Here is a 13213-nt window from a genome sequence, read left to right on the forward strand (position 1 = left end):
TATAATGGCTACTGCTCAAGAGAAGTGTTCTTGCCATCTACTCTAATGTTTAACTTGCTGGGATGGACTTAAAGCTAGCAGAAGAATCACCGAATCCATCAATGTAGCTAGCTAGCTTCTTGAAATACAGAAGTGAGCAAGAGCCATGGGCTGCTTTGAAGTAGGAAATGTTACATCTTAATATTAAGAAAATCTCAGGATGATATAAAGAGTGTGTCAGATCTTGCAAAAAAAAGTAACTCTGTGGCAATTAAATCAAAATGGTTAGTTCAGGAAAGTTGGTGAAAATGAAAAATTTATTTTCTTCAATATTCTGTCCATTCTTATCAAATATTATTTGCATAGAAGGGGCAGGAAGAAAAACTAAGTATAATTTAAATTGTAATAATTTCTCTGATTTATAAAATGCATCAAACTAGAAAATACCAAATGTTGTATTTTTCCTTATATAAAAGGTTGGGGTATTTATTTATTTCAAAACCAAACCAAGTATATAGAAGTATTACAAAGAGAAACTATTGGAAATTAAGATTTCTGACTTAAAAAAAAATAAACTTGCAGGCAGATATGTATAATCTTGTACATTTGGGGAATAAATTTATATACTAATTTTAAGAATTCCATTCAAGAGTGAAGGACATCGTCATTCTATTTGGCAAAGGGTACTAGGCGGACAGTAGCTGCAGATGATTAGCATCATGAAGACTCAATCTTTCCACCAAATGCCAGGAAGTAAACCCTGGTATGTTGCTGTGAATTAGTGTAGTGAGGTTTTCCACTTTGATTTTCCTATCAGTATCCAAGCTGACCTGTGAGTTATTCAGAGTGGCCTGTTACCTCATCTGCACAGTCCATCTCCCAAGCTGGTACACAATGAGAACAATTATGATTCTGATGCTTTATGATAGCTGAGAACAGCCATGTTACCTCTGGCTGTAAAGGTTTAGTAGTTTTTCTTGAAGAGGTCACATGTTTCTGGATAGAGAATAAGCATGCAGCATGCATGGCCATAGCATCTGCACAGTAGCCAGGCAGAGGAAGGGATGGAGGGGCCATGCGGGGGCAAAACACAGAACTCAAACTAACAAAGCAATATAAAAACTTAACTGAAAACAAACCAAAACCCAGAGGGACTCTCAATATTCCCTAACAACCACATAGATCTGAAGAAGGTAGAAGACTTTAAAAACAAAGATATCTTCAACAGCGTATCTTGAGGAAACAATTGCCTCTCCAAACAAATAAACAGATCTTTCCCATCAAAGACTGCTGTATATCAGGCTAACAACAGAAAGCAGCTACTTTAACTAGTCACTGGGTATATGTAAAACCAAAATTCAAAGCCAGAAAGAGATCACTAGTTTGTTTATTGTTTTCCAGTTGTTTGTAAGGATGTTAAAGGTGCCACTGGGGAGAGGTGGAGGGAATTCCTACGGTTAAATGTGTTTCCTTTCAATGTATCCTGGAGCTTTAGTCAGCAGGTGACATCTGCAACACTCCTGATAACCACCGGAGGCGGTGTTTCTCACACATTCCCTGTCTTTACAGACACCACCATCCCACCTCCCCACCCCCTCACCTCCCCCACACACAAAAAAAATCAGAATATAAATCCCTTCCCATTCAGGGGAAGAAACTGAAGCCAAGTTCAAAGCTGTCTCTCCCTGGCTAGTCAGGGATAGAGTCAAATTGTTTTTAGTGTAATCTGAGAATTCTTTAACAGAGAATCCCACTAGATTAGTCATTTGGTTGAGTAGGAAATTTAACAAGCTTTCACCTCTACAACTGCTACATATGAATGATAAAAAGCATTATAAAGGCTAGCTTTTCTAAAATAACTTAACAATATTTAGTAAGAAAAGAATGGTAACTCAAAGGCATATATATTGGTTGTGTAGTTTAGTGAGTACAGAAAATACTAGAAGGCTCCATACCTTCCCCTCAGAGACCCACACCAGCTGGTTCTGTTGCTGTTGAATGGCTTCTTTCAGGGCACCATACCAACCATCATTCATTGAATTTAAGTTAATCGTGGCTGGAAATGAATGAACAATGTAGTTTTATGATTAGAACATCGCCACAAGTGAGGAGAATCATCCAACCCTGTGTACCATCAGTCTAAGGAATACAACTATTTCAGATTTCTATGTAGGCATTCATTATACCCTTTTCCTTTCAACCAAACATTCAACAGTAGGCTCTCTAAGCAGAGATCTTAAAAGCTTCAGCACTTGAACAATAACATCTTACTTCTACAATACTGGATATACTCACTTGTAAAAAGATGGTGATTATTTTTACGAAGTTTATGAGATCGTTCATATAGTTTCCTGGCACTTTTCCGAGACTCTGGACATAACCTCATCCTCATTGTTTTCACGCCTTGCTTAGAGTCGGGGTTAAGGAACACAACAATTGGATACCACTGGGCATAATTAAGACGATCGACTGCATTTGGTGTTACATCTAATAAAGCATGTTTGTCCTACAGACAGGAAGGAAAACACATACAAAGATATAAAACACCATTAAAAATTACTCTCTTCTGTAAAAGCCTCAGGCTCTGCTATACTTCAGTATTAGTCAAACCTTATGATTGCTATGTCTCAAGAGCACTCATTAAAAATTTGTAATCAGAAGTTAATTCAACAATTTCCAGCACAATTAAAAAAGAACTTATCAGCTATTTTTAAGACTCGGCCATAACACTTGTAGGCTAACAACTTTTACCTGCTCTCAGTCTGTGAAAGTCAGAGCAGCAACTCAATGTTCCTAACACCCTGAATTGCATTGCTAGAGCGGACTACCAATCACATCCAAACATAATCATTTTTATTGCAATGAAGGCTCTTCTGGTGTAGATCAGAACTGTCTTCTTGGAAGTATAATTAATGCTTTTCTACAGTAAGGGCCTAATTTTCTTAGGCTACACCAGTAATAATGTTTGGAAAATTCCCCCTTGTTACATATTAAATCTTCTCATCAAAAACGTTAAGGCTCAGATCTCTGAGTTCAATAATAACCTGTTCTACAAGAGCTAGTTCAGGACAGCTTCCAAAGCCACAGAGAAACCTTGTCTTGGAAAAAAACAAAAAATAAACAAACAAAACATAAGGCTTGATGTTTATAAAGAACACATCAACTTGTAATAACTTACTTGATCTATGATTTGCTTTATTGTATGAAGGCGAATAATGCCAGAGCTACGATGGTCGGTTCCAGCATCTCGTGGTTCACTTTCTATTCATGAAGACAGGACAAAAACAAAACATCATTATTTCCATTAGTTAGGTCAATATAGTATTGGGTACTACTGGAATAACACTTGGCTATGGGGCTGTGCTGAACACTGTGGCATGTTTAGCAGTATTGATTTTATCCACTAGAGGTCAGTAGCAAGTCATCAAGGAAAGTCCCTAGTCATTTATAGAAAAAACAAAAATTCAAAGGGTGGAAACTGCTAAGAGAGGTAGCATGTACTCCCTGACCCCAGAAGATCTGCCTATATTCGGTCAGACAAAGTTTCCCAAGAGAACCAGGAATAATAATTAAAGGCAGGTGAGGCACTAGAAGCACCCACCCAACCCAAGAACTTTAGTAATCAAGATAAATATGTTGATGTACTTTTAAAAAAGTCACAGTTTAAAAAAGAATAATATATCAAAAAAAAAAAAATCAAAATCACAAGTCAAACAATGAATAAGTAAAACATGAATGAAATGTGATAAATACCTCATCTAACATGAAATGAAGATTTTAAAAATTAATGGCACCGATGACTTTGCTTTCATGGCCAGAAAAGTAAAGTTACAATAAATTCTTATTTTCTACAAACAAAATATGTAAACTTTTAAAATTCTGAATTTTAAAATGTTTACTTTTTCTTCGGTGTTCTTTCACCCCCATTAATACTCTAGAAAAGAAACAGGTCCTAAAAATGCCTGAGATTATGAGTTTAAGCCCCCTCGCCCCCCACCCCCGTTTCTGTATGAAGCTGTTTCCCTCCATCATCTGCAGTGACACAAAAAATATGGTCTCGTTTGTGTGACACACTGCCATGGGGAAGCTACCGCACAGAACCAGTCAGACCCAATGGGCTGAGCTTAGCAACTATGCTGCAGCAAATGGCCTGGGGATTTCCAGTCAGACACCTCACTTATAGTGACACAGCCACAGGCAGTGAGGTTATGAGGAGCTAGATGAAGCCGAAAGGCAGCCTTCTCTACTACCTCATAATATGTCTAATGCAGCTGGGGACCAATTTCCAAACAATCACCACAGAATGTTGGAAGTGTGAAGGGAAGGGGCTCAGGTGTTTCAGATCAGAAAAAGAAGAGGTCTGAGAAGACCATAGGCTCCAAGCAACAAGTAATGTCAGAGAATGTGACTATCAGAATACAACTGTCACGGGAGGACTGAACAACACAAAACCTAGCAGACATGGACTAAGAAGAGCAATCAGCTGTGATTTTCAGTTAAAGAAAATATGTCTAGCCTTTCACTCAAAAGAGTATCTCTAACTAGGCTATCTGAACTCTCATGTGTGTCTGTGATATCATCTGAGTGGATCACTGTATTAGCCCCTAAAGCTAAGTTCTGGAAAACTTCACACTTGCTTTCCCTCAATGCAAAACCAACTTTTCTTCAGATAAAATAATTTCTGCTATACAATAACCAAGACTTCTGGAAAAAAAAAAAGTCAGTGGGAAAATATTTTTTAATCTCAAATTTTATTATCACTTGTCTGATTTTTTAAGAATTAAGTATCTTCATTAAATTTCATTAAACCCATTAAAGGCAATATAAAAAGGGTATTGTACTAATCCTGTAATATTGTAAACTTCAAAGTGTTAATGAGTCTCCTAACAAAAGACTGGGCACAATCTTTTGCAAAGCAGTAAGTAGTACCCACATCAAAAGACACAATGTTCCTATCCTATGGTTTCTTCCTTCCTAGAGGAAATCATCGCAAGTACAGGAGAAGCCATACTCCTGCACAGATAAGGAGAAAAAGAAAATGTTTAAAATATCACAAAATCAAACTCTGTAAATATAAAGGGTAGAAGAAATTATAATGAGGTGAAATTGGGGGTGACGGAACATATCAAAATTTAAAGAGAGTGCAAATATGAGAAAACTTAAGTTTTCATATGTAATTTAAAGCAAGCCAAGTAGTTATGACCAAGTTTGTATATTTCAGCTACCTTAATACTCACAGGATGAAGCAATGTGCACCAATGTACAGAGCACTGTAGCCCCAAGCTCACTGCCACCTCACTGTGAAGTCTACAATAGGAACAGCTACCAGCACAGCACAATTCACCCTGTCTATATGTTTCTGTAATGCAGTGATTTAAAACAACAACACTGGATTCAGTCAGAAGGGTTGAAACAAAGGTCATGCTTTGCCATTCATTAGTGAGCATCAAAAGGAAAATTTAAACTTAACAGACATAACCACACTAAGGCTCACCAGGCTGCTCAACTTCAAAAATAGGTATTTTGATTCTTTACTCACAAGCATTACTGTGAAGGTTCAACAAGATTACGGGCTAGGCAGTTTTCACAAGAAGCAACAGTTTCAAAATCGGCGATTTTGAAAAAAAATCGGCACAGGGAATTGGTAGAAACAAGACAATTGTTCTGCCTTTCCTCCAAATTGAAAGAATGACATAAAGTGCAAATCTTTTTTATGAAACTGGTCAGATGTTCCCTTTTGGAGGAATTAGACAAACAAAAGGAAGATCCTGTAGCCTACTGAAGGTCAGTGCTGAGCCTGTATCTACTCACTTGCAATCTGATAAATATCTGGTTCTTCTCTTGCCAACTTTTCTCTGGCCACGTCAGCTATTGGTCCAAAGATGGTTACAGGTCTCAGGAATCCAGCTAGAGAGAAATTAAGAGAAAAAATAAAACAAGAAATGACACCATTTATAATGTCTACTTTCTGAAACATATTACCATAAAAAGACAGACACCATGGTATAAGAATAAACTACCTTCTCGAAGAACAACCCTTTCATAAGCTGGGAACTTGGTTTGAACTGGCTGAGCCGACAAGTCCTCTCTGCTTTTTCGAAGATTTCTCTTGGAGCTGCGAAGACCACGAAATCTCCAGAAGTCGGCTCGGTCTCCACCTGCTGTCTTTGGAAGTGTGTATTGTACACTGGCTAATTGCTCAGCTCTAAAGAAGAACAAGAAAATAAACAACAGTATTTAAAAAGCAATGATCTACCATGAAATGGAATATCAAAACCCCACATGCAGTTTACATCAACAGTTTTAATAAAAATAGTTTGCATACACTTACTAAGTCAGCTAATACTATAGTGAGTGAGCACAATGAAAAATACAAATTTGTATTCCCCAAATTTCTCAATGACACTGAAACCATCTATCATCACTTATTTAATTCACAGTATAAGGAGTTTCCTTCTAAGTGTTCATCATACCTGTTCTTATTGGGGATGATGCCTCGTTCTACCTCCTTATGATTTTTGCCGATTCGAATGGCAAGCCAAGAGCCCAGCTTTCCATTGTACAAGGTATCCACGACACGGAACACTTCTCCTTTGTTAAAACTAAGTCCATAGGGAGACTCCTTTTCATATTCAAAATGGGTTCTAATATAGAATGAATCTCCTACATCTGACTCTACAATGCGACGATAAACTAAGGAATCAAAAGAAACACATTAATCAATACTTACTGGGATTAAAAATCAATTTTCAAAGAAAACATGTGAAGATGCTCCTGCTAATGCCCATATCAACATACAGTACCCAGTCAATGTTCAATTCTGTGTCTGGAATTATTTCATCTCATTTTTCTTCAACATTACCTCAAAAAATAGTACCTCCATTCTGTACATGATGAAATGATGCAGAAAGAGATGGATTTGTTCCATTTTTTGTTTCCTGTTATAGCAACTAATTGATCTGCAAATGCTCCAAAGAGCAATTTTGTTCCCCAACTCTTCCAGGAGACTTTGAGTGTTCCAACTGAGCATGCTAGGCTGTGTGAAGTGCTCATTCTCACAACCTCAACACTCAGGGAGGCAGACAGCAGGACCAGGTGTTCAAGATCAACCCCTTCAGCACAGTAAGGTCCATGCTAACTGAGCCACATGAAACACCCTATCTCAAAAACAAACACAGAACATAAGAATAAACAAAACCTAGAGTGTGTTGGAGCAGGGAATGTACTACAGCTTCTCATCAATTGCACATGTCTTATATTCTGAAATACTGAACAAAAAACAAGGTGGCTCCCAAAAGAGGCGTTATTTGGCCCAAAATGTTGATAGTGCCAAAGCTAAAAACAAACAAACAAAACCCTCAATTTTCAGTACAAATGCTAGAAAGTTACATATTCTTTTAAATGACATTAACCTTTCTGTTTATTGCTTAGAAAACACCAGTACAAAATTTGGTCACTATCCACATACACTTTTATGTAATTCAAATAGCTAATAAAACAAATATTTTTCTAGGGCTTAAGGATTGGCTGGCTGTAGAACCTTAAATAAACAAAAAATTAACTGAGATTAACAAACTCAATCATTACTATGAATGATTTATTTTGAACATTTTTTTCCTCCCAAGACAGGGTTTCTCTGTGTAGCTCTGGCTGTCTTAGAACTAGCACTGTAGACCAGGCTGGCCTGCCTCTGCTTCCTGAGTGCTCAGATTAAAGGCTTCTCCACCACTGCCATCACAGTCCGGTTTGTCTTGTTTGTTTTGAAACAAGGTGTCAGCATGTAGCCTTGACTGTCCTGGAACTCATTCACTATACAGACCAGGCTGGCCTGGAATCACAAATATCAACCTACCTGTGATGATCAAATACTGAGATGCAATGCCTAAGTCATCATTCTTTTTTGAAGGAAGTCATCATGCCTGGCTTTGAACTCATGATCCTCTACGATTATGTGTGTGCCACCACACCTGATCCTTACTTTGAAGCCAATCCCTCCTACAGGTTAACCCCCTCCATTTCAGACACTGTCTCACCGTCCTTCTTCTTCTGCGCCAGTATGGTCACTTCTTCCCCTTTAGGGAGGTCGAGGAGGAAAAGGACAGCCTCTTCTCTTATGATATTTGTGAAATCTACATTGTTCACCTATTAAAATAAAAATTTTGCAAATTTGTGCTAGCTGCTTTTTAGGAATATAAATATATCTATTTACTCAAAGTCTATCTAATTTGATAATACTATATATTTAATAGGGAAGGTTTTTCTTAATTTTGGAGAGCATAATCTCTAATTGAAAATAAGCAGATACAAAGTAAAAAAGGTGAGTGAAAATGTAAATTCAGAGTAGTTATAATATAACCTGACATTAATGATAATCTGTTACAAATATAACTAATTTAAACCCAAAGTGACAACATACATTTACCACTGTGAAAGCTCTAGGCTTAAAATTCTATATTCATTCTACAGAGGTACCATATAGTCTAACTTTTTTACTAACTGCTGAAAAGGAAATGATATATATACACAAAAAACAAGACAGTATATACATTATGGTGTCCCTGTAACATAACTTTGTAGCAGAGGCTCTGTGTCTCAAGTCAATGTCTACTTATATTAGTAAATTCCAAAGTTCCAAAGTGAAGGTGAAAAGAAATATAACCAAATTTCACCAGTAACTGTACAGGATTACAAATAGGCAGGAATTTTCACTACTACCTTTTGGAATTGTTTTTTTCTGTTTTTTTTTTTTTTTTTTTTTTTTTTTTACCACTAATAGCAATGATAACAAAAAGACAAAAGGCAAAAAGTCAAAATGCATACTTAGTCTCATATAAAACCCAAAGAAGCTGCTTTTAGATGATGTATTTATTCCCTGATTACCTCAAAACAGGATCATGAGTTAGTAAGAAAATAAGTGCTGGAATTTCAAATATAGTTAGCATTTTCATCATGCTGTGTTCAAATGTGACACAAGTGCATTGAGAACAAAGGGTATACTATCAGAAGGAACCTAGATGGTGTCAGAGGGAAACTGCTAAGTCCTAGACAATGACTGTTTGACAAGCTTAAGTTTGAAGGGAAAGGAGGACTAGATGAATACAGCCACAAGAATAGGTCACAAGCACAGGAAACTATACCAGGTGAAAAGATTCTGGCCATGGGCTGCTTCCTTGGGATGAAGACTAGCAATAGAGATGCATGGAACACTGATGCAGACTTCAAATTACAGAAGTCAAAGCAGCAGGAGCATCAGCCATGTGACAGAATCCCAAGGAGAAATCTTTTGAGGATTGACGGGCAAAGTTGCTAAGAAATGATAGAAAATGTGAGGCAAAGTTGACGCTGATCAGTGGCCATGAAAACACAGATTCAGTAGTGGCTAAAGCTAGAATATAGGGCCACAGTGATTTTAAAAAATAAAATAAGGCAAGGAAGGAACTCAATCACCCCTTGAACCAGTCAACAGCAAGAGGGAGAAACAGATGCTGAAGATCCAGAGAGAGCCAGAGGGGAGGGAAAGAGAAGAGGTGGACAAAGCTGCAGGACTGTAGAGCAGATGGGTGAGTCAATTCAGCACAGGGAGGAGGAAGGCTGAAAGCAGAGAGGGACAAGAATAGAGGCACCAGAGAGAGGAAATAGGCAAACAGTAAATGCATAACCCACACTGGATAGACTAATGTTCTGATTTAAAAACTAGGAGAGTTTACCAACCAGATCTCATATTCATATATATAAAAACAAAAATCTGGGTACTCTAAAAAGACAAGTGAAAAACAGATGAAGACACTATCATTGCTAGGCAACAAAGCTACGGAAGGGGAAGGGAAAGAATTGGAGAAAAACACCATTAGAGATTACATCTAGACCAAGTGCTCCTGGCTTTTGTCAATGATCTCCTTCATTGGGGGTCTGAAGGTTGAAAGCCAGGCCATTTACAGATCTGCTGGACATAAATCCCATCCTCCTGGACATGAGCCATGATCTGAAATAAGGAAGGTCCAAGAGGCCAGGACTACAATGAAGACTTCTCACTCCCATGGGAAAGTAATACCCAAAAGTGGCTCACGAGTTGTGGTCTACGGCAGTCTTGCCAGTCCAAATGTTGAACTGAACTTTTAAAAGACTATTTGGTAGTCAGTAGAGGGATCTACAACTTGGTTTCCTTATAGGTTCTATGAATACCAATGGCTTCAATAGAACATCACTAACAACATAATGAAGCAGCAAACAAGCACAAAGGCAGAATGGCAAGTGACCAGTCTAACACAAGCTAGACCTAATCAGTTCTTAATGTGAAACTTAGGTGGTTCAAGAGACGGTACATAAATTATAATCCAATCACAACAGTCGGTCTGTCATGCCTGGCATCTGATGATCAGATAAGATGACATACTGACATACCCTGAGAATTTGATCACCTTCCTCTAAGCCTTCTTTTGCTGCAGGGCTATCTTCTAGAACGCCAGCTACAAATATTCCGACATCATTTCCACCAGCTAGTCGCAAACCCACACTATCTCCTTTTCTGAATTTTACCAGTTTCATGCTGGGCCTGTTAAAACAGATATTTAATTTCAAACAGTTAAAGTCACAGTAGGCTGCTACAGCAACAAGTACATTCAAAATGGAATAAAGGACTGTCATTTCTCAAGCCTCCTACATAGGTAGCACTCATTTATTGCATAAAACCTAGTATTAGATCCAAAACCAGATTTAATAGACCTTCAAATTTCTTACTAGAAAGTAACTTTGGAAATAGCTAAATAATGGAGAAGTGATACGTTTTATGACTGCTTTATAATTTTCCTTATAAACAATATTTCCCCTATTCTTGAGAAGATATATATGGCAAATTCCCAATAGCTAAAAAACAAAAACAAAGCAAAAAACGTTTCTACACTAATCCCACTAGAAAAATGAAAGTATCATTTGATATAAGAGAATCTGCTACATAAAACTCAGTGATTTTCTTACTATGAGAAATGTACAGTCTGTTCTAATCTCTACAACCAATAGACATGGGTTAACATTTAGCCACTGATGGGCTCTTTGTAGTTTCCTTCATCTGCAGCCCTTTTAAACTCTGAAATAAGAACATTATATTAGCATTTCTCAATTAGCCCAACATCCATCTCTGTCCCTTATTTCCCTAGGAAGAAATGAAGGGACAGATGTGTGCACGTTCATGATTTATGCAAGCAGGGAGCTAACACTTAAGCACAACTTAAGGACAGCCTAACAGCAAAGATACTGGTAAGTTCCCGTCATCACCTTTACATTCCTCAAGAACTACCTACCACCTTACTCACACTATTCTGAATATAAAGAAAAGGTCTCTCTCCTCTTAGTTTATTAATCAATTACTAAATTATTAAAATCTAACATAAAATACAGTCACATACACGAATCAATGAATTGGGGGAGAATCCTGGTACTTTTGAACTAACTAGTTAAAATTTGTAACAGCTTTTATAATTTGTAAAATATTCACCACTGATCTGATCTGATTCTCTCTTCTTTAAAAAAAAAAAAAAAAAAGAGTCTCACTATGTAGCCCTGGTCTCTGCCTGTCTGGGCCTCTCAAGTGCTGGAATTAAAGGCATATGCCACTATGCCCAGTTATCTTGGTTTTTTTTTTTTTTTGTTTTGTCTTTTAATCTGGAATGAACCAGCTAGACAGGAAAGTCAAATGGACAGGTCACACTCAGTCAGGACTCCAAGCACCTTTGACCCATGTCTGAAAGTATTTACCAACTATGTTTATAGATGATCTGAATTCTCTGGTTGTACTGGTGTCCTACTTTCTAACCAAGTCAAAGGTATCTCATGGATTCCTCATCCAAAAGAATAAATATACAGTTAGATCTTTTAAATATTTTCTTGAAAAATCCACCTCTAATTCTGATGAGTTCAAAATGTCTCATAGAGTAGATATGGCTGAGTGGATCTGCACACAGCTAAAATCTGACTTCTGGAAAGCAACGATAGATGACACAAGTTTTATACTCTGTTCTTTCTGCATTTTATCAATTATGTGCAGTGACAAAACCTACCTATTTCTTTTCCCTCAAATTCACTAACGATATCTGAACAAAAGACTTCCACAGCTCAAGCTACTAATGCTGTGGACATCCTTGAGTCCTCTTCAGTGTCTCTCTTCAGGGCTTTCCAGAGAAGCAGTTTGGTATCCTCTGCAATTTCAAGTAATCCCCAAGGATGAACAAAAGAGACTAGGCCTATTCATTCTGTGTATTTCATTCATTCATTGTTAATACCAACACTAAAAAAATCTACTATTCTAAATTTGCACCATATTCACCTACTTCTGAAGCTATCTGCCTATGTACTGAGGGAGCAAACCATAAATTCTTTTTGTACAAAAAATACTGAGGGTGGGGAGCATTCTTGGTCTACTGCATCTTAGTAAATGTGCTTATTTTCCAGTATACACACATCATGTCCTTTCTATGACAGAAGGAACAAATTTAAAGGCCATGAAGGCTTAAATTTTGTTCGCAAAAATTATATTAAGTCTACCTGTACAGTAATAAAGAAATGGTATGGGCTCTCAAACTCATTCTGGAATAATCTTCTCAACCAGGCATCACACTGAGACATTCTTGTTTGATAAAACTGAAGATGTGCTATTGGTACTATGGTCATGTCATAATAGTACATAAGCATGTCACACCATAGGAGGCCAGTAAGAAAGAGACAGCAGCCCACAGAGTCAGTGTTTACTAACAAGTATTTATCTTTTAAGAGTGCTAGGGCATAGAAAGCTTGTGGACATTCTGTTATCTTAGTAGAAAACAATCTTTACTCTTTAATTACTGACCAAAGAATTAGGTAAGAGAAGGTGGCTATTTAAAAAACAAAAAGGTTGCTCTGTTGTTAGCCACAGTACTACAAACACTACACAATGCTATAGGAACATGACTTTCAATTCTCATGCTGAGAAATGTGTAATAAACACAAATAACAGTATGGCTTGAAATTTTGATTACCGAAGTATCCCATCTTCATGAGTTGAATTAGGCAGAACACCATCAGAAGGACTGACAGGTAAATCCACATCTGGTTGTCCAACTTGGGCATACACGGGCTTTGGTTCTAAGAGAAAGAAATTTTAAATTATGCAGGATTTAATAAGCTCCACAAAATATGGGCAGGAATAAGAATAACAGAAAAATAATTATCGAAGTGTCCATATATTTCTCTGGACCACCATTCT

General features: G+C 37.3%; 1 protein-coding gene across 11 annotated transcripts in view; it reads right to left on the bottom strand.

The window, feature by feature from the left end:
- The window catches only part of Tjp1 (tight junction protein 1), a 240956-nt gene that overhangs the window by 19756 nt on the left and 207987 nt on the right, over positions 1-13213 (bottom strand). For all 11 annotated transcript variants that reach the window (XM_051206458.1, XM_051206456.1, XM_051206455.1 and 8 more), the window contains 9 exons: positions 12987-13092; positions 10381-10531; positions 8013-8121; positions 6453-6672; positions 6000-6184; positions 5791-5886; positions 3158-3240; positions 2275-2485; positions 1935-2035 (listed from right to left, as the gene is read on the bottom strand). In XM_051206458.1, coding sequence (XP_051062415.1) covers positions 1935-2035; positions 2275-2485; positions 3158-3240; positions 5791-5886; positions 6000-6184; positions 6453-6672; positions 8013-8121; positions 10381-10531; positions 12987-13092 — 1262 coding nt within the window. The remainder of the gene's footprint in view (positions 1-1934; positions 2036-2274; positions 2486-3157; positions 3241-5790; positions 5887-5999; positions 6185-6452; positions 6673-8012; positions 8122-10380; positions 10532-12986; positions 13093-13213) is intronic.

Source organism: Phodopus roborovskii, unplaced genomic scaffold (genome assembly GCF_943737965.1).
Source record: "Phodopus roborovskii unplaced genomic scaffold, PHOROB, whole genome shotgun sequence".
Taxonomy (NCBI): Eukaryota; Metazoa; Chordata; class Mammalia; order Rodentia; family Cricetidae; genus Phodopus; species Phodopus roborovskii.